The sequence below is a fragment of the Leopardus geoffroyi genome, chromosome A1 (genome assembly GCF_018350155.1).
Source record: "Leopardus geoffroyi isolate Oge1 chromosome A1, O.geoffroyi_Oge1_pat1.0, whole genome shotgun sequence".
NCBI lineage: Eukaryota > Metazoa > Chordata > Mammalia > Carnivora > Felidae > Leopardus > Leopardus geoffroyi.
The window spans coordinates 11389823-11412129 of NC_059326.1; the positions used below are offsets into that span (position 1 = coordinate 11389823).

At 40.5% G+C, this 22307-nt stretch overlaps 1 protein-coding gene across 10 annotated transcripts in view; it reads left to right on the forward strand.

The window, feature by feature from the left end:
- Window positions 1–22307, forward strand: part of FRY (FRY microtubule binding protein) — a 454383-nt gene that overhangs the window by 376685 nt on the left and 55391 nt on the right. For all 10 annotated transcript variants that reach the window (XM_045472997.1, XM_045473090.1, XM_045472660.1 and 7 more), the window contains 11 exons: window positions 2252–2334; window positions 7085–7235; window positions 7783–7886; window positions 8899–9084; window positions 11233–11431; window positions 12908–13029; window positions 17302–17489; window positions 18778–18872; window positions 20115–20722; window positions 21643–21740; window positions 22128–22298. In XM_045472997.1, coding sequence (XP_045328953.1) covers window positions 2252–2334; window positions 7085–7235; window positions 7783–7886; window positions 8899–9084; window positions 11233–11431; window positions 12908–13029; window positions 17302–17489; window positions 18778–18872; window positions 20115–20722; window positions 21643–21740; window positions 22128–22298 — 2005 coding nt within the window. The remainder of the gene's footprint in view (window positions 1–2251; window positions 2335–7084; window positions 7236–7782; window positions 7887–8898; window positions 9085–11232; window positions 11432–12907; window positions 13030–17301; window positions 17490–18777; window positions 18873–20114; window positions 20723–21642; window positions 21741–22127; window positions 22299–22307) is intronic.

Genomic DNA, 22307 nt, shown 5'->3' on the forward strand with positions numbered 1-22307 from the left:
ACTTCAAAATGCATAAATTTCTGATGATCTGTGTTGATACAGGGATAGAGATTAATAATCTACCAAAAATTACCTAAGTATTAATTTGAGCTAAGTCAGCAGAATAAAATTTAGAAAAATATTTTGTCCTTTTAGTTTTTCTCTTATCGGAGCTATATTCGTGATATATTTCTTAAGACATGTACCTTTGATATTAAAGGGCCATTTGGTCTACTTAATCCTTCAAATTCCTCTAAAGCCAGGACCCAAAATTATTTTCTTTAAGCCAGGAAAGCAAAGGAAAATAACAGATTTTACACTTAGGAGCCAGTTTTTACTCTTTTTATTTTTTTATTTTTTATTCATTTATTTATTTTTTTTTTCTTGTCAAGCTAACGCTTTGCTGCACTATGGTTTTGGTCTCCTCCAGAGTAAGAACAGTCTGGAAGGGGCTTGCTGCTCTTGTTCACCTCAGCTTCAAAACATCTGCCCAACTCTCCTTTAGATGTATCTCAAAGAGAAAGAGAAGGATTGTCATCCATTCTATAATTCTTCCTGCCCGGTCCCTCCAGAGCATGATTATAAAACCAACATATACCATATATAGTTCTTGAGCTCTCTGTCCCGTGGAAATCTCCAGATGTGGAATTTTTTCATTACTCTGCTTTTGTTCTTTGCTGAATGAGATCTGGACTCTGCATACATCATTTTTAATGTTGCATTTATCAGCACAAATGTGATTAAAGAACACCTTCAGAAGGTAATAGGCTTGTCACTTTACTCATCTTGTAAGTTCGGTCTGATGTAGACAGACTGAGCAGATGTCCTAGATGTTCTGTTTTATGGATTCACAAAGCAATAGCCCAATAGCTATGACAATAATGTTTGAAATACAGAGTTACTGGGGGGAATATGACTGTCAGAAATCTGCTGCATACATTTAAGAAGTGCATAAAAGCAGAGTCATTACTGTCTGTTACATTACTGTGTTCCGTAAATCTAAATCAATGATGCAACGTTCTGAGGTTATATACCCGGGACAAGGCAGGCATCTAAACGGAACATCGAGTACTTTTTCCTAAAGCATGCCTTTTTCTCCATACACTGGAGGATAGCAATAGCCCTGAATTTCCCCGTGTTCTAGAGGGAAATAAAGCACTGATCTGTGGTCAATTAAGGCAGAACACCCAGTCAGTAATGAAGGAGAACACACCTGCTGTGGTTTGAATTTTCCAGATATTTTCAGATGGACTTAATTCTTTGCTTTGGCAGCATATATATTAAGTAGATAAAACTTGTTTATGTCATTTTATATAAAATAAATATAGACATAACATTTTATCAACACTTCTCCTCAGCCACACTCTTGCCCCACATTATAGGCCTTTGGATAATAAAAACGCTGTTGATTTGAAAGCCTTTGGTGCCCTGAAGAGAGAAGGAATTCTAGAAATTCAAGGTAGAAATATAATAATTAATACCTTGGTGGTTAGACGTCTCACGGTTTGGGAAACATTCTTGCATTATTTCTTTTGATTCCCACAACAATTCCAGTGAAATAAAGGGTGAACTATTTATTTTTCCTTTTTGGCAGGTGTGGAAATAGGGTCCCTAAGGAGATACGGGACCTGGCCAAGGCCACAGAGCTAGTGAGGGAGAGCTCAGTACTAAAATCACCTGTTCTCCTGCTCAGAGGCAGTATGGCACTAGAAGCATCCTTCTACTGCCGCCTTCCTGTGGTTGACACTTGACAAGTTGTATAACCCTACCCACCCTATTTCCTCACCAGGGACCTTTTCCTGAAAACCTTCACATCATTTTAAGGGATACTGTAAAGCTGACGAAGCCCAAGATTTGTTATGAAACCATTTTTGTATATTTCCAATTCTATCTACATTGACTTAATTAATCAGCAATTACGTATTGACCACCTACCATGTGCCAGGCAACCATGTGAACAAGAGGTTCCTATTACTCAGTGCCATTGCTATTTTCTTTCTAACCAAATGCTATCTCCTCGTTCAATTCAGATATTAGCCTGAAAATATTGATCTCATCGAGACTTGAACCTGTGCTCCTGAGCAAGAGTGACTACTGGCCCTCTCGAGAAAAACAAAATGTTAGGGGTACAATTTTTCCAGGATTTATTTAGGAAAAGCATCATTGGAACTTGCTGCCAAAAACTCAATCACTAAATAATAGTATGTGTTTGCGAGTAACAGCACATACACGCACGTGTCAGTATTTCTGATGGTTGTTCTTGTATTTGAAGGTTTAGTAACGTCATCAGAGCCCACACCCGCCTAGAGTCAAGATACAGCAATAGCTCTGGAGGATCATATGATGAAGATAAAAGTAAGTACCAGCAGGAAGTGGGGTTTCAGACGGAATGCAGGTATTTGGAGAGTAGAAAATGAGTGTTTTGATTATTCTTGTTCTAATGACTAAAAAGGGACCCATAAATATTAAGTAACCATGTGATCCGACTGTGCAGGTAAGCATAGAGTCAGCATCTTAAAGTAAAAACAAACTCCACAGTGGGCAACTCAAAATCAGAAAACCTCAAACTACAGCCCAAATCTGTACTTTTATATTCCTGGCGTTTTTTCCTTGGTGATGCATCTGGGGAAAGGCTAGTAAGAAATTGTCCATTTGAGAACAAATGTCGCAGCTCAATTTTTCAACCTATCTTAGAGCATTTGACCTTTAAGCTCTGTGCGTCAGCTCACCCAGGGGAGGATCGGTTTTCACCGTGAGTCTCTCAATGGCATAGTCTCAGTAGCCAAGTGAAAATTACTAACCTGGGAGATATAATTGTCACAGGAATCTCTTCGTACCCTGAGAAGGTGGGAAAACCAAAAAGGTCAATGCATTCATTTATTTTGTTTAAGCCCTGAACAGCTTCTGTGGGTACGGAGCAGGTAAAGGGTATCATTTGGTCACAAGTTACAGAAATTCTGGAACCAAAGAACACTTCCTGTGACATTTCAGTATGGTGAGGGAATCAGTAAACTGTCTGATGGGATTTATTTGACTGTTTTGGTGGAAATTGTAAATGTGATGGTATTTCATGAATTACGTTCATTTTTTAAGTCACTTCATAGGACCTTTGTAGCTGTTGACATCCCAGAAGTGGGCGGTGTCCAAGCACCTGCCTTTGTGGGGAGCCTCAGTCTTCAGAGTAGAAAGACACCCCCTCCACCCACTCTGCTAACCGGTTAGTCAGGAATATTGCTCTTTGGCAGTTGATTCCTTTAAAGTGTGCCTCTTTGCTCTGGCTCCCGGACATAGAATTTGATAGAATCACTATAATAAAGAAAGAATTATTTTGAAAATATGTAAATAGTGAATTTCAGAGGATAATTATAATAATAATTATGTCATTATATAAACTCAGACCACTGGCTTTAGGGACAAAAAGAAAAAGTAATGAAGTATTTGTGAAGGGAAAAACAAAACCATTGTGAATAGTTGTAAAGGGTTAAAAAGAAGTCTAATGTTATCGTTATGGGCATCTACTTCACCTAGAAATGTTTTTTTATAGATTTGTTTTGCCTACACAAACAGCATTTTAATGGGAAAATTTTGGCACAGAATTTGAGTCATGTGTCAATAATATGCTTTACATGATTACGGTTATTGACCACAGAAGTTCCAATTCATGGCATGTTGTTATGGAACTGAGAGCTTATATTTTAAATTACTCATTATAAGAGAAAATGAAATGAAGTTACTCAAACATATCCTCCCTTATCACAGAAAGTCCAGAACATATTAAGGTCCTTTTCCTTTTTTTTTTTTTAAATTTTTTTTTTCAACGTTTATTTATTTTTGGGACAGAGAGAGACAGAGCATGAACGGGGGAGGGGCAGAGAGAGAAGGAGACACAGAATCGGAAACAGGCTCCAGGCTCTGAGCCATCAGCCCAGAGCCCGACGCGGGGCTCGAACTCACGGACCTTGAGATCGTGACCTGGCTGAAGTCGGACGCTTAACCGACTGCGCCACCCAGGCGCCCCTAAGGTCCTTTTCCAAGTGTTTAAGTAATAGACCTTGACTCTGGCTGTCTGGAGGGTAGCACCTCATCTAATAGGGGACAAATACCCTTAGGACTTTGGTAACTGGGTTCTGCCTGATGTATTTTTGGTTCTAACTACACAATGAGGGATATAGCCTATGCTACAAGAAAAACAAAGATTGGTAGGCTCAATTCGAAAACCTTATGGCCAGCCATCTGGTATATGTTAAGGGTGATTATTTTCTCCCTGAATTCCTGGAAGGATTAGTAGAGATAGGAAGGGTAAGGAGAAATCAGGTGAGACCTAGTGGCCTGAGGCTTCATAATCTGGGTTTACCCAGATGGAAAGACCATGTGCAGCCTCTCAAAAGTATTTTCTATTAAAAACAAAAACGAAAACAGACAAACTATACTACCTTGAGTAAAATGGACCAGAAAACTGATTTAGACCTAGATCTATAAAGATCTTCCTATTAATATTATGTAAGCTGTTTTAGAGCTACTTAAAATACCTGGATTATTTTCCAAGGCCATATGTTAGTGTATGTGTCTCCATAATAAGGCTACATCTAGTTAGGCTGGATAGCAGCTGAGTCCTAGTGGTTTAGACCTGACTGTAGAAAACCAGTTTCAGGCCAACTTACTCCTAATCCAACCACCAAAAATCCAACACATTTTTGCTGATGGGCTGTGTACCTGAGAACATCATTGAAACAAAGAAAATTATATACTTTCCTAACAGAAATATCACAAGTTTCTTTTTTCCTAATTCTTTGGTAGTCTCCCCATTTTTGTTCTCCTTTTAAGTTTCATTATAGAGTAGCTGATTACTTAGGGGTACATTTTGCAACCAGCTTATCCTGGATGGTTATTCAAGATGTTAATTTGCTGAAAGTGAAACATCCTGTAGGTAGTTTACCCGGAGGTCTGAGATGAGATGAGGAACTGTCACACCCCCTTTACATTTTTTTCTGGACTAAAACTGTTGTGGCCTAGCTCCGTGGCATAGAATTTATAGGGTTCCAGTTGCTCGATTTTTGGTGCGTTAGTAAGACCCAACGGTCACTTTCTGAGGCGAATCCTGGCCTTGCCCTGGAAACTCCCTTCCCTGCCATCCCAGAAGGGGGCTGTGTCCGAGCACCTGCCCTTGTGGGGAGCCTCAGTCTTCACAGTAGGAAGACACCCCGTCCATCCACTCTGCTAACTAGTAAGCCCAGCCTTTTACAGGGGACCAGCAGCCTCGAATCTGTGACCTCTCACTGCCTTTCAAGAGTGCAGCCAAGAAAAACTTTATTTGGGAGAAATTGCCTAAAGCTGATCTAATACATCGTTCTTCTTGGATACACCACAACTCTCCAGATTGAGCCAGCTTGTCTGAAGCCATGTACCTGGCTCATATCACGTGACCCCGAGAGGAAATGCGGTCTTTGAATGCCACCCGCCTCTATGGAGAGCATTATAAAAAAAGAGCGCCATCATGAGTCTGGCTAGAGGCTTATCAATTTTGTTGACCTCCTAGAAGAACCGGCTCTTGGTTTCGTTGATATGTTCTATTATTGGTTTGTTTTGGTTTTTAGTTGCTGTATCATTTATTTCTGCTCTCATTTTTATTATTTCCTTCATTCTGCTGGATTTGTGTTTTGTTCGTTCTTTTTCTAGCTCCTTTAGGTATGAGGGTAGGTTGTTTTGAAACTTGTTGCTGTGCTTACTTTAAAGATATTGTTGAGGAAGTTCATTCATTCAAAAAATACTTGTTGATTCCCTGCCACATGTCAGATACTGTTCGCGGAACTAGGGAAACAGCAGCGAACAAAAGAACGTGTCCGCTGTCGTGCAGCTTGTTTGAGAGTCGGAGGAGGCAGTCAGTGCTGGGGAATGGGTGATCTGTGCCAGAAAGGAAAATTAAAGCAGGGTGAGAGGCGGAGGGGTTTTCAAATGATTGGGGATTTCCTGGAAATCCTCTGCAATAAATTGATGCTTGGGCAAAGGCTTGTGTGAAGTGGAGGAAAGAATCACGTGGCTCTCCAGGACAGCTCTGCGGCCAAAAGGAAAGCTAGAGGTGAAGTCCCTGAAGCTGGGTGGTGCCAAGCGTGATCACAGAACAGCAAGAAAGCCCAAATGACTGGCATGGCGTGGGCAAGGGTGCTGGTGGTGGGAGATGAGCCAAGGGAGAAACAGCAGGAAGACCGTGTAAGGCCTTAAAGGCCATGGTGTAGAGTTTGGACTTCATTCTGAGTGGAGAGGGGAGCCACTGGAGAGTGTGAAGCAGAGAGAAAGACATGAATGAACTCCTGTTGTAAAATGACTGCTCTGGCTTCTCTGTGGAAAAACAGACTGTAGCGGGGCCAGGACAGAAGCAGGGAAACCGTAGGGAAGCCATTGCAGTAACCATGTGAGAGAACAGAGTGCCTTACCCTGGCAGTGATGGAGATGGTGAAAAGTGGACCTATTCTGGATATGTTTTGAAGGTACAGCTCACTGAATATGATGCCAAGTTACCTAACCTCTATTTCCCTTCTGTCAAGTAGGGGTAAGAGGTACCCATTACTGGGCTATTAATTATTAATATAATGTACAACGCATAGAAAAGTGCCTGGTACAAAGTAGGTATTCCCTGTGTTAGCTCCTAATGTACTTATTTTTATTATTACTATTATCCTCATCATGATTATCATGATTATGAGTTGGATGCGAGATGTAAGAGAAACGTCACAGATAGCTCTAAGGCTCCTGTCCTGAGCAAACTGGAAACATGGAATTGCATTTTACTGCAATGGGGAAGACTGGAGAAAGCCCACGTTCTCGCAGTGATGAGAATGATTTAATGTTTTCTTTTTGCACGTCTGTATTTCCCATTGATCTTTAGTGCATAATTGTATATTAGATTATCAAAACATAAAGGGACTAAAAAATCTAATCAAGTAATGCTAACCCATTGATCCTATGATTCATACTCACCAAATGGGATGGTTAGAGAGTTATTTTTACTAGCCTAAATTTGTAAGGTTCTTTCTACAAACACCAAATAGGGAAGACAAAAATCATCACTCCCTAAAAATAATGCACGCTTGTCTTTCTCACCCTATAGATGACCCGATTTCTCCGTATACGGGCTGGCTGTTGACTATTACAGAGACCAAACAGCCACAGCCCTTACCCATGCCTTGTACTGGAGGATGCTGGGCCCCCCTGGTTGACTACCTCCCAGAGACTATCACTCCCCGGGGACCCCTCCACAGGTAAGTAGCATCTGTGGGTAGTGGGAAGTGACTGCTTAGATCTGACTGGACTTTTCTTCCCATGAGAAGAGGGAGATCATTCCAGGTCCTGTCAAATGAAATGACCTTTGAAATCAGAGGGACCATGCGTGACTTTAATTGCTGTTCTCAGCACATTTGGAGAGTTTGGTTGACTAGCAACCAATGTGCAAAGCTGCCTTGTAACTCAGAAGTTTTTCTTGATGTAATCTGGATGTGGATATGCATTCTGTGATGATTGTTAGATCATGAGTAACTGGAAAAGAGGGCCCTTTTCTCCTCTTCCTCCCTCAGCTCTTATTACCTAGCAACGAGTAAGACTCCCTATTTTGTGATTAGCTCAGCGAAAGTTTCTTCTTTCTGTGGAATTCTGTGCTTTTTCGGAAAATAAATTCCATTCCCTGGAATAAGCGTCTCGCATAATTCTTCAGCAGGGCTCAAGAGCTGTATGTAATTGTGACTTAATGATCTGTCGGTGTGTTTCCATCCTCTTCAGAAGTTACATTAATTTCACCATGTCATTGATCAGGTGCAATATTGCTGTAATTTTTATGACTGAGATGGTGGTGGATCACAGTGTGAGAGAAGATTGGGCTCTTCATCTACCATTATTACTCCATGCTGTCTTCTTAGGTAAGATTGGATCGAAGAGGAACTCTGGACTATGGGGTCAAAACCCTACAGACACAATCCAGAGAGCTTTCCTTTTACATTGACGTCCTGCTTTCCACAGTTCTGAAATATGTAGTCTCTTCCATTTTTCATCGCTTCTATGTGACATCTGCTCTACAATCTCAGTTGATCGGTCATTGCTTAAAATTGCCCTATTTCTGGGGCGCCTGGGTGGCGCAGTCGGTTAAGCGTCCGACTTCAGCCAGGTCATGATCTCGCGGTCCGTGAGTTCGAGCCCCGCGTCAGGCTCTGGGCTGATGGCTCAGAGCCTGGAGCCTGTTTCCGATTCTGTGTCTCCCTCTCTCTCTGCCCCTCCCCCGTTCATGCTGTGTCTCTCTCTGTCCCAAAAATAAATAAAACGTTGAAAAAAAAAAGAAAAAAAAATTAAAAAAAAAAAATTGCCCTATTTCTGCACTATACAGTGGTACCTCGCTAATGCTATACCTCTAAAGATCCCCGAAACATATTGGGCCTCTCTGAGGGTCTTTGGCTAGATGTGATCGATTTAAAGCCGTGAGATACTGTCCGCACACAGACAGAAAGAAGACAGAGCACAGCAGGCCAAGCACTGAGATTTTAAAATAGCCAAATGGTAAAATAAAAATGGGAAGAGGAACAAGCCAGGGAGGCTCAGAAGTTTAGTTAGAGAGCGATGAACAAAATTAGAATCCTTCAGTTAACAGGGAGACCCAGGGAAGAGAACATCCCAGGAAGGAGGAATGCTAACCATGTCAAAAGCTACTGAGAGGTCAAGAAAAGTCCATCTATCAGCATTTTATGAGAACATTTGATTTAAGGAATAAAACATTTTTCCTAAGCCCAACTTCTTTATGTTGGTAACACAAACAATAACAAAGAAAACTGAACATTCTTTCAACATGTTCCTCCTGAGTAACTTGGAATCTTTACTATCCCTGGAATCTAAACGAGCTTAAAACTTGTTTATACTAAGAGATTCCACTTTTTGTTCCAGGTTTGGACCATTACCGGCCTGAAGTCTTTGAACACAGCAAAAAATTGCTTCTTCACCTCTTGATTGCCCTCTCTTGCAACAGCAATTTTCATGCCATTGCCTCTGTGCTCCTGCAGACTCGAGAGATGGGTGAAGCTAAGACTCTAACAGTTCAGCCGGCTTATCAACCGGAGTATCTCTACACAGGTAACAAAAGAAGGAATAGCAGAGACCCTGAGACAGAATCACAAATACGAAGATAACTGAAGGTATCTGTGGAGCCCAAATTAACTTCTCTAACGTGATCACCACCCCCCTACAACTTTCCGAGTGAGCAAGTAGGAGCACAATAAATATGCACCATTTCACTTGACGTTAACTTGGTTCTCAAAATCCTTCAGTATTGAATATTTTCAAATGTCTGTTTCCTTATTATTATGATTGCTGCTCTCATTAAATATGTTCTTACTGATACATTGAAAATTATGTCCTTCGGCCAAGAGCATCAGTCTAAAACACTGAAGGATGGGAATGCCCAAGACAGTGACCACCCCCATCACCTTGAGAGCAGGTCATTGCCAAGGTGCCAGGTGTATCGCTGTGGACCTTCTAGTTCCCCTGAAGGAATTTTCACCCTTTTAGTGACTGCTTTTCCTGGAAAGCACCACGGGTGGAAGTCTACTAAGAACCATGGCTGTTTTGAAACCAAAATGTTCTTTTTAGAAATAAGAACAGAAAGCATTAGATGAGTCATGTTTGAGTCGAAGAAACTACTCTGCTGTGTCCAGCTATTCATGAAAACTTTCCCGAAAGAGTTGACCAGTGGGTTTCATTTAGAATCAGAACGTTTAAAATACCTTAAAATGATAGCGAACTAACATTCCTGAACATTTTTTACGTTGCATTGGCGCTGGATATGGTATGGCACTTCATATGTCACCGTATACTTTATTCATCACCCTGAAGACGATGTGCCTTTTACTTAATACTTGTACTCAGTGCTGTCTTGTCCTTTGACAGACACTAAGATTTTCCTCTGGGAAACAAATACTGCGTTACCAAGTCTGAGACATAAGGACTACTGACCTCAGTTTAAGCCCTTTATTTTTTTTTTTTCAACGTTTATTTATTTTTGGGACAGAGAGAGACAGAGCATGAACAGGGGAGGGGCAGAGAGAGAGGGAGACACAGAATCGGAAACAGGCTCCAGGCTCTGAGCCATCAGCCCAGAGCCTGACGCGGGGCTCGAACTCACAGACCGCGAGATCGTGACCTAGCTGGTCGGACGCTTAACCGACTGCGCCACCCAGGCGCCCCAAGCCCTTTATTTTAAACCAACCTACACTTAATTGAAAAGAACCCATCAACAGCCACTCAGAGACACAAAACTCCTCACCATAGACGTTGAATTAAAAGAATCTGAAGACTTCTGGCTGTCCTAATTCCCCAGGATAAGGATGTATTCCATTAAGCACATGGTCTTAGACTGAGAACATTGCAATGCCCGTTAAGTTGTATATCTCTGAGCGCATCAATTTTGCATTCACTATACCACTCTTGTGGCATACAGTGGGGCTTTACAAAACAAAACACAATGTACCATAGGCAAGACAAACGGTGGAAGCTAAAATGATTGAATCTGTAGCACACGTGGAATACGAATACAAAGGGTTTGGAAAATGTCTCCTTTTCATAAACATTGATTAATTCTTACTGAACACCTACTTTCAACTGCGGTTGCTCTCAAATCCAAGCTAAAAAAAAAATCGAAGCTAAAAAAACCTGTGTGCTAGAAATTATTGTCTTTATCTTATTATAAGAGGAAAGTTAGCTGCAGAGAAATTATATAAACTCCCTGAGATTGCACAGCAAATGGCAGAGATGATATTCAGGCCCAAGGCTTCTCCTGTTTCAGTGTAACTTCAGACATATGTACCATTTCACATATTTAAGAGGTCGAATACCCAAGAATAATTTACTAACAGCACAGTTGGGTCCAGATGTATAGGGGAACTGTCCGTCGGCCTCTGCACATATGCATGTGTGTGCACACAGACGCGTGTGCACATGCGCACACACGCATACACCACTTCTTTTGCAGAAAGCATCAATTCAAACACCAGGCTACAAAATAACAGATCCCTCTCCTATTACCCAGTACACTCTGGTTTACACAGCAGTGCAACTATTCCACAAGCAAGGAAAAACTATCAGTCTCGTTTCATCATAACCATAGTTGAAATCAAATGTTTTCTCCAAGAGATTCAAATAACTACACCCTCCTGTATGCTCACCTCCTAACCTCGGTAAGCACCCTGCCTAGCACATTCTACCTTGACCTTCTTGTCCCACCAGGTGGCTTTGACTTCCTGAGAGAGGACCAGTCGTCCCCAGTGCCAGACTCGGGGCTAAGCTCCAGTTCCACGTCCTCCAGCATCAGCCTGGGGGGCAGCAGTGGGAACCTCCCGCAGATGACCCAGGAGGTGGAAGACGCAGACACAACCGCTGAAGCGGATGAGAAGGCGAACAAGCTCATTGAGTTTCTGACGACCAGGTAGTGAGGGCTCAGGGGACACAGGCCTGTTTTTAGGTTGGTCTTTTGGGGGAAGTGGCATCACTTTAGAACTTGACAGATGAAAAGGCGAGCCCGTGATTTTAGCAAAGCCTTCTTTTCTCTTCTAAATTGCATCTGCTGGAGTCTGTGTACAAGGCAGATACTGGCGGAAGTCTGAGATCCCACTGATGGCACAGTTGACAGGCAGGAGGTTTCGTGTAGAAAGACAATGCAGCAGATGGAGACAGGACATGGTAGCGTCCCACGGTGAGGATGACTTTAATCATCTATTAGGGCTGCCGGGATCTGGGAGTTCTGAGACTTGGCAAAGAACATCCTCTGGAAACCAAATATATTAGCCACGGTCGACCCAGGAGCAGCTGCGGAGGGGACCATTATCTGCTCTTCTCATCCAGAGCCATTTATAAATGGAAGTCAGAAACAATAGGAAGCATGATGGGAAAGGAAGCAAACTAATAATCAAAATCAAGAAAAGCTGCAAGCAAGCAATCCTGTCTTTTCAGCTCTTCTTCTGGTTCTTCCACTGAACAATTTAGCTTGTAAGGCTTCAAAATGTCTAGCACCCTGAGGTGCAGTATTTGCATCAAGAAAATCATGCTTACCTGGGACTCTGTCGGGGGGAGGGGACCCTATCCTTTCTCATTAATCCCAGAAGTCTAGTCTGTATAGTTGTTATCTGATACCCCCATGATCTTTCTTTCTCTCCGGAGTGCATCAGTTCATACAAAAAATGAAAAAAGAGCATTTTCTTTCCTCAGTTAACGATTCAGAGTATTCTTTGCAGTTCGCAGCTCAATACAGGGCTTAATGAACAGGAAGCTAAGGAGGCGGGGCCTAATGGTAACTACATCCAGGATATTTCAGAGACCTGAATGGTCTGTTGGGGGAGAAAAGTGTGCTCACCACTCAACACTGTCAGTACCTCGCATTGGGAAGAGTGTTCTTCTGAAATTCTCACCTCTGGCGTCATCCTGTTCTTTCTGCTGAAAACCAAGTAGATAACAGAGGACGCATCTTCGGTTCATTTCTACAGTATTTGGTAGTCTAATGACGTGATCCTGATAAAAGCATTATCTCTGCAAATCTAAAATATACAAATGTCTAAGTCTGTATTTTAATTAACATTTTATACCATTTTATTTGACAAACATGTGGCACCTGTTTTGTATAAACACCGTTCTAGTGAATTGAGAGGTTTTAACTTGGTAAGTAAATTTTGTGAGGTTTTCATTTTGTGAGTAAAACATAAGAAAAAATATGCCTCCCTGAATTAGCTAGATCCATTTTGAGTATGCTCTTAAGCTTTACCAGACTGAAATTTACGCCCACATTAATCACTAAACTTTCAAAATCACATTGCACCTTTGGAGTTACAACTGCATAGGTGGTTTTTAAAATACAAAATGATTATATTTAAGTGGTTATATTTTTAACGTTTTGTATGTTTTGTTTAAGGGCATTTGGTCCACTTTGGTGCCATGAAGACATCACACCCAAAAATCAAAATTCAAAGAGTGCTGAACAGCTTACTAATTTTCTACGTCATGTTGTATCCGTATTTAAAGACTCCAAATCAGGTACTTTATCCAGTTTCCCCAAATGCCACTTTCACCGTTTTCTGTAATGGAGCATATTCTTCCCATTATAACCACACATTATACATACATACAAACATATATACGTATGCATATGTGTATATACATGGTTCTATATTTGGCACCGACAGCAGGAGAATATTCATAGGGGAGCCTTGAAGCTTATTTCAAATGTGCCTAAGTGAATGATTGTTAACGTCATGTATTTTTGCGTTATGCTCTATCAAATAATTCCCAGAGGTCACTGTTCACCTTGCTGCATTTACCTCACTCAATTTAAACTACTCCCTCTAATATTAATTTTGTTTCGAGAAGGCCATGACACAACACATGCAGGAAAAGATGTTCAACATCACTGATCATCAGGGAAATGCAAATCAAAACCACAATGAGATATCACCTTACACCTGTCAAAATGGCTAGAATCAAAAAGACAACAAATAACAGTGTTGGCGAGGATGTAGAGAAAGAGGAACCCTCACGCACTGTTGGTGGGGATGTAAATTGGTGCAGCCAATGTGGAAAATGGTACGAAATTTCTCCCCCAAAAATTAAAAATAGAAATATCATATGATACAGTAATTTAGCTACTGGATATTTACCCAAAGAAAATGAAAACACTAACTTGAAAGGATATATGCACCCCTGTGTTTATTGTAGCATTATTTTCAGTAGCCAAGATACGGAAGTAACTCAAGTGTCCATCCATAGATGAACGGATAAGGAAGGTGTGTGTGTGTGTGTGTGTGTGTGTGTGTGTGTGCGCGCGCGCGCGCATGTATGTGTTTGCATGTGTGCGTGCATGTATATAGTTGTAGATATGTATTCATTCCATATATATTCCATTGATACAATATGTATATTTTATACATAATGGAATGTATATAACAGAATATATAATAATGGACTGTCATACAGCCATAAAAAAGGATTAGATCTTGCCATTTGTGACAACGTGGATATACCTACAGGGTATTAAGCTAAGTGAAGTAAGTCAGATTGAAGAAAAAAATTGCAACATGATCCTACTCATGTGAAATCTCAAAAACAAATGCATTAACAAAAAGCCGAATCAGACCTATAAATAGAACAAACTGAGGGTTGCCAGAGGGAAGGGTGTAGGGAAATGGGCAAAGTGGATGAAGGGGAGAGAGAGATACAGGCTTCCAGTTATGGAAGGAATAAGTCACGGGACTAAAAGGCACAGCGTAGGGAATCTAGCCAATTATAGTATGATAGTGTTGTAGTGTTGTAGTGTCGTATAGTGATAGATGGTAGACACACTTGCGGTGAGCGTAGTGAAACATACAGAGAAGTCGAAGAAGTCAAATCCCTGTGTTTTACACCTGAAACTAATGTGACATTGTGTGTCAAGCATACTCAAATTTTGACATTTTACAAAAAAGCAAAGGCAGCCATGAGTAATAAATCTTACTGACTGTATTCAGACTCAACTGTGAAAAACTGTCAGATTTGAATACTGGTTTAAAAAAGAATTTTGTGATAAAATGTCTTTGACTTTGAAAGTATTTGCTGATAATTCCTGTGCCGATGATCATTCAATATTCTGAACACACTGTGATTCTTATGTAGATTATAATAACATCAGGATGTTTAAGCCCTTAGCTACATACCATTCAGATTCGACCTGGCTTGGGCTGATCTGTGTGTGAAATTTAAATCTGGTTCCTCAGCGTAATGCAACAACTACCCCTACCTTTTTTCACACACCAGGCTGACCAAATGAAATACAGCTCACTAGCTTTCTCAGCTGCTCTGATAATTAGCACATCTCACAGTTTGAAACATTCCAGATTAGCCACATCTCTTCTCATTATCAGAGGGTGCTTTCTAAAAAAGCAAAAAATACTGATAAACTGAAACGAGTTTCTCATTTCAGGAATAGGAGTGACATTTCTTGTTTTGAGCTTGTTTGGGAAAGTTTGTGAAATGTCACCACCTCTTATACTGCTATTTCCCCCACTTAGAAGTCACTTAATAGTTGAATATAACCCAAAGGAAGAAATTTACTGTTTGTGTACAAACGCTTAATTGGCTTAAAATCTTTGATTGCATGGGGGCGCCTGGGTGGCTCAGTTGGTTGAACGTCCGACTTCAGCTCAGGTCACGATCTCACGGTCCGTGAGTTCGAGCCCCACGTCAGGCTCTGAGCCTGGAGCCTGCTTCCGATTCTGTGTCTCCCTCTCTCTCTGCCCCTCCCCCATTCATGCTCTGTCTCTCTCTGTCTCAAAAATAAATAAAAATGTTAAAAAAATAAAATTTAAAAAAATTTTAAAAAATTTAAAAAAATCTTTGATTGCATGAAGGTGATGAAAATGAGAAAACTCATGAATCCCTGTACTGTTTTCCCAGAGGATGCTTAGAGTCTGAGTCTTTTCACATCTTGCCCCAGACATTTTTACTCACTACAGTTTCTTTATACATCTCTGCTCTCGGCCTGTTTCCACTGTAGCACAATAAAATATGTTCCTGGAAACACTTGTATTAAACAGGGTAGCATAACTGCTACAACATACAACCCCCAAAGCTCAGAGGCTTAACACAGTAGAAGGTTACTTCCGATCACATAACAGTTCAGTATAGAGTTGAACTGTTCAGTTTAAAGAGCCTTTAATTTAGATAGCCTCTCTTAAGGACATTGGCGTAGTTTGGCAGGCGGCCTTCCACATGGTGCTTCAAAGACCTTCCTTCTGTGGCTCTGATCACCTCGGCTCAGAGGTCCTCAGCCCTCTTCATCCAGCCAGCAGGTGGAGGAAGAGAGTGAGTGGAGGATTACTCAGGAGGAATTTACACCACACGTGGCTCGAACGTGGCTCGAACGTGGCATCCATGCTTCTTCCCACATTCCACCAGCCAGAACTCAGGCACAAGGCCACAACTGCAAGAAAGGCTAGGAAATGTAGGTTTGCTGTGTGACACATTAAATAGCCTTTCTTAAGGACATTGTCATGTCATTGGTGGCACTGTCACCAAGAACATGGTGGGGTGCTATAGTCCTACCAGTATAGTTCTAGCCGTCAGGTCCATTCTGATTTCAGTAAGTTTTGTTTGTTGACCGAGGATCTAACACCACACATCATAAAATTAAGTAGGAAAATGAAACAAAATAAAGGTACAAATTCCATTTTGAAACACGATCCATTCATAAATTGTGAACTGCCTATATGGGTTTAATCCTGTATTTCCTACCTTGAATATGCCTAAGTCCATTTTCCAGGGCCCTTTGTTTGCTCTGTAGGAACATCCTCTCATATAATCCAAAGGTCCCTAGGGTCAAACAGCCAGGCAGCAGCTAAGAACAATGACATTAAATGCTCCCTCCTGGTTCACTTTCATGTGACCATCAAATGTACCACGGAATCCCCTAGATCACAGAGACAGCCAAAATCATTGTTTTCATCTTGTCCTCTGACTTTGTAGTCAGTTTTTCTCCTGCAGAGAGGCACAGCAGAGAGTACAGATCAATGGCCCAGAGTTCAATCATGTGCTTTACCTTACATTTTCACTTCCTTCTGATCAAGTGGCTTCCTGATGACTGAGATTACCTTCATGCTATTGGAAGAACCAATATTCGGGCGAGAGTTGAGATGATGGTTGCCTTCTTGGCAACATCTGCATTTCAATATCTGCATATTCATAGACTATTCTGAAGAGCAAAGACTTTGGTAGAGGCCTTGGTTGTGTTCAGAGTTGATGCGATCCATTAACAGCTTTCCTCTGCACAAGTACTCTGAAAACTTGTTCCTAACAAATTCTCTTATGAAAAAAAGAGTGAAAGTACTCTATGCAAAAAAGTACTTCAGAAGAACAATGTAGAAAAATGCTAGGGCAATAAACAAGAATACATTTGTGAGTATATTCTGTGTCAGACACTGTACAAAGCATTTTTTAAATCGTCGAATTTTCACAATGACTCTATGATACAGATACTATTATTCTCCAATTAAAAAAAAGAAAATAGGGTCATAGAGACTACATTTCTTTTCAGAATCCCAAAACCCCTTGTTCAAAACCAGGACCACCTTGCTGCAAAGCTTCTGACTCTACTGCACTATGCCTCTTTAAGATCTGTTCAAATTTGTTGTTGTTGTTGTTTTAACTCTAAAATGGCTCATTCTTAAATAAGTACCGCCAGAGGATAGCTCTTTGCAGTTAGCCTGATTTAAACCTATCGATCACTGATGCCCCAGGGTTTGCAGAGTATAGGTTGACCATCTGCCTCTTGGTGCCTAGGTTTCCATCTGGAGCAGCACTTGAGTGAAGTTGCATTGCAGACAGCCCTCGCAAGCTCTTCGAGGCACTATGCCGGTCGGTCCTTCCAGATATTCCGGGCGCTCAAGCAACCTCTGTCAGCACATGCCTTGTCTGACCTTCTCTCCAGGCTGGTGGAGGTGATTGGAGAACATGGAGATGAGATTCAGGTACCACCAAACTCATTCTCCTTCTCTCATGTCAAAGATGAGGACTTAACGACTTTCTTTGAGCCTTCTTTTTCTCGCCAATTATCTCAGCCATGTGGGCATATACAATTTATTTTAAAAATTTCTGGATGTGAACTTTTATATTTACAAAAATCACTTTGGGGTGCCTGGGTGGCTCAGTCTGTTAAACGTGCAGCCCTTGATTTTGGCTCAGGTCATGATCTCACAGTTCATGGAATCCAGCCCCGCATCAGGCTCTGCATGGACAGTGGGGAGCCTGCTTGGGATTCTCTCTCTCCCTGTCTCTCTCTGCCCCTCCCCTGCTAGCTCTCTCTCTCTCTCTCTCTCTCTCTCAAAATGAATAAACTAAAAAAAATCACTTCAAGGCACATTGTTCTAGAAATTCAGTGGATATTGTTTTATTGAGCCAACAACTGAAAATCCCCTGGTGAGTCCTTGGTTGTTGCTGTTAGTTTTAGTTGACTGGGAATTGGGGAATTATTTGCACTGTTTTTTCCTTTTGCCACCAGCCCCTAGGCTGGCAAAGGACAAAACCAGGATGCTGTTGTGCAGTCTCCCCACCCAGAGAAGGGATCTCCATCAAAACTAAGCAGAACACTACCCCTCTCTGTATAACTAACCCTCAGTACACTGAGAAGAGCTGAAGAAGTAATGGAGAGAATAAATGCCACAAGAAGACCCTGTACGTAGATCCCAGGCACTGGGGTGCATTACAAGCATCACAAGGGCATTACAAGCTCTGTAGCTTGGGCCACGCCTTTCTTTCCCTTCTTTTCCATCAGAAAAGACTAACCAGGAGACTAACACACGTGTGAACTCTAGCCTCTTTTCCTCTTTCTGGACTTTAGATGTGCTCTTCAAAATGTCACTGATGCACAGACCTTCTCATACCTCAGCTCTTAATTTCTGGCTCAGATATTGACATTCTGTATTTCAAATGTCCACCATTCCCCTCATCAAGGGGCAACGATTGCCACGTTAGCCTTTGCTTCTCCCTGCTGGATTTAAAATGAGATTGACATGTTGAGGACGTCAGATCTAGGGAAATAAATCTTGGTGATTACCTGCTAACTGCTAAGCCATCTGAATTTCCTAAGGGGCCGTTAAATTTTGTTTTTAGACTCGGTAAGTTAAAGTAGCATAGATTGTCTAGCACTCAATGATATTAAAATTAGATTTGAATAAAGTTTGTGTTAATTAAATTTATCTTCAAGAAGGGAACAGTAGTTTTAAGCAGTACAAAATGTTATCTTTGCATGTCTGGCAGGGTTACGTAATGGAAGCACTCCTTACATTGGAAGCTGCTGTGGATAACTTGTCTGACTGCTTGAGGAACAGCGATCTCTTAACGGTATTATCTCGGTGAGAAGAAGCTTAATGACTTTTGAAATCAAATATGCTGGACTTAATATTTGAGACATGCCTGGACCTTGGGCAAAATCCAAAGAACAAATCTAGTTTTTGAAGTGTGACATTTTCTTTAGTTTAAAAAAAAAAAAGAAATTATAACACATACAGACACATGTTATATAAGTAGTTTTACACATCAGAAAGATAGAGAAGAAATGTTAATTCTAAATAATACAAATAGTAATCCTTTCTCATTTTCTTTTTTAAGACTTTGAGTACTTTTTCAAATTTTATATAATAATTATCCTGTTTATTTCATTGTAAACAGAAACCAAAACTACTTATTTTTTTGAATGATATGTATAAAACTCGTCTAAACTATCACTAAAAACAGCTGGGATTAATGTCTATTTTATGTGAATATATTCCTATCTTAGGATCTTCCTTTTTTATTTTTATTCCTTTTGCTCCTGCCAATGTTTAATTACCCATTTCAAATCATTCACAATTCTGTATTCTGTTTATATAATTGAGCTCATTTTGCTTGAAATTGAGTCAGTGATGTTATCATAAATCACGCTGAGCCTTGTTTCACTTTTAAGTTGGACATTTTTTATGGATAGGTAATTTTAGTATGATTACTAACATCATACATATTTTTCTATATAAACCTACAGATTTATCTCAGTCAGTAAGAATTTAGCAGGAATGTTGATAAAGAGTTTTATCTTTTCAGCCTGAAATAGGCTTAGAGATAATTTCTCATAGATTTTTTAGAAGTGTAAAAAAATTCCTTTGATGCAGTTACTTTTTTCTTTCTAGATAATATCCTTTCCATTTCTGTTCTCCTTATCAGTCAGTTAATAGAATACTAAACTTTGTGCCTATCAGGTACACTTTATTTCTAAATTACTTCTGCCCAAATTCAAACAAAAATATACGTGAAAGATCAGTAAACTTTACCACCAACCCCTCTTGTTTAGCCTTTCAATATGTATAAGTAGGTATTACGTTTTGTTGTGGTTTTGTTGGTAAGGGTTCTCATTGTTTGTTTTTGTTTTTTTCATAGCTTAAGTTTAGGAATAAGGAAATTTATTACTTTAAGTTTAAGAGTATGGGAGGGAGGGGGAAGAATAGATAGTGTTTCCAAAGAATGATTTCCCTCCCTTATAGTTTGTCAGTGGATCTTAAAAGGACTGGCTCTTCACTGAAGCATGTTGGCTTTCTATTGAACTTTTTTATTTTTATACCCAGCTCTTCATCACCAGATTTAAGCTCTAGCACTAAACTAACAGCAAGCAGAAAGAGCACAGGACAACTAAATGTGAACCCTGGGACAGCCAGTGGCAATACAGCAACCGCAGAACGGAGCCGGCATCAAAGAAGCTTTTCTGTGCCCAAGAAGTTTGGTGTTGTCGACCGATCCTCAGACCCACCCAGGAGTGCCACACTGGACAGAATCCAGGCTTGTACCCAACAAGGCCTCTCCTCAAAAACCAGAAGCTCATCCTCCTTGAAGGACAGCCTCTCAGACCCATCACACATAAACCATCCAACAAACCTATTGGCCACCATCTTTTGGGTCACAGTGGCTTTGATGGAATCTGATTTTGAGTTTGAATACCTAATGGCCTTAAGGCTGTTGAATAGACTACTGGCTCACATGCCACTTGATAAAGCTGAGAACCGAGAAAAACTTGAGAAACTCCAAGGGCAGCTCAAGTGGTCAGACTTCTCAGGGTTGCAGCAGCTACTGTTGAAGGGATTCACCTCCCTCACCACCACTGACCTTACCCTGCAGCTTTTCAGTTTGCTGACACCAGTATCCAAAGTATCCATGGTGGATTCATCCCAAGCCATTGGTAAAGCCAACATCACTCATTCTCTTGCACAGTTCTGATGGTTGTTGTGTTTACATTTGGTGTAATAAGATAATGGGCTTAGTACATTTAACAATTCTGTTTAGAAATGGTTGTTGGGGAATAGTTTGTCATTTATTCCAAAATTACACATAACTTAAATCTTGAAATTATTTACACTGTAGAAGGCATTTTTAAGGCAATAGCATAAAAGGTACAGAAGTAATGTATATATATTAACACAATATATATTAATATGTATTAATTATTTCTTCATGCTTTCTAGATCAAATTGCATATACAGTCAGTTTATTCCACTTTTCTTGTACAGATAAGCATTTTTTTCTCTTTTTCTTAACTCCTAAATCTTTTTCTCCTTAGCCTTTTTCTCCCTCTTGAAAATTCTCTTGATTCCCTCTTGTTTCGAATTAAGCCAAATCACCAGCCGTATTTTTAATATTATGACATGTGACCCAGACTTCTTTTCATGAAGGTATAGCTTAACACAGTAGTACTAAGCCATTACTTACCATTTTAAAGAGTCTTCTTTTACTGCATTACATGAGCAAGACTTAAATTGGTTGGCTTACATCCTCTCAAACAAGCTTTTCTTAAAATATGCTTTCTGATAAAAGTTTCAAACTAGTGTTTTTGTTCATCTTAATCTGCTTTGAAAAATCTGTGCCAGTCATCCTGATTCACAAACAGTCCATAGCAAGACAGTCACCGTGTCTCAGAATGACAAATCTACTTCAGAGCCTCCTCTGTAACTGGTGTCATTGTTGTACGTTTTTCCCCTGGATTTTATGTTCAAAAGTCTGCTTTTGCATCCCCTCAGAATAAAATCTGCAATATTCCTTCGCACTGTTAACAGTTAAAATGTACCATATTCAGCTGTCTCCACTGCCTCTTCTCCGATCCAGGGTTTCCACTGAACGTGTTGTGTCTCCTGCCCCAGCTGATTCAGCATTTTGAAAATCCCAATCAGTTCTGCAAGGATATAGCCGAAAGGATTGCGCAGGTATGATTTCTGGTTCCACACTCAAGTGGGTCGATATGGGCCTTCAGGAAGGTCCAACACAGAACAGCAATTACCCAGAGAGGGAAATGAGTTTCCCAAAACCTGAGAATAATGATTGAGATTGCTAGTAATTGACGTCTCTGAGTAGCTGATGCACATTGTCTTTTGGTTTCATTATTGAGAAGACAGACGGAAAGAATTTGTGAAAATCATATTAGCTAATTACTGAGATAAGCACTTCTGCAGCTTACCAAAAAATATGTATATATATCAATGTGCTTTCCAGATTCCAGAGCAAAATTGCAAACCTATCTTTTGGCACAATTGCTAACACATCTCCCTATTTATCAGGCAATTTTATCCCTAATTGATTCTCTTCTTTTAAAGGTGTGTTTGGAAGAGAAGAACCCCAAACTTTCCAATCTTGCGCATGTCATGACCCTTTATAAAACACACAGCTACACGAGGGACTGTGCCACGTGGGTCAACGTGGTCTGCCGATACCTTCATGAAGCGTATGCTGACATCACCTTGAATATGGTGACCTACCTGGCAGAGGTAAACTCT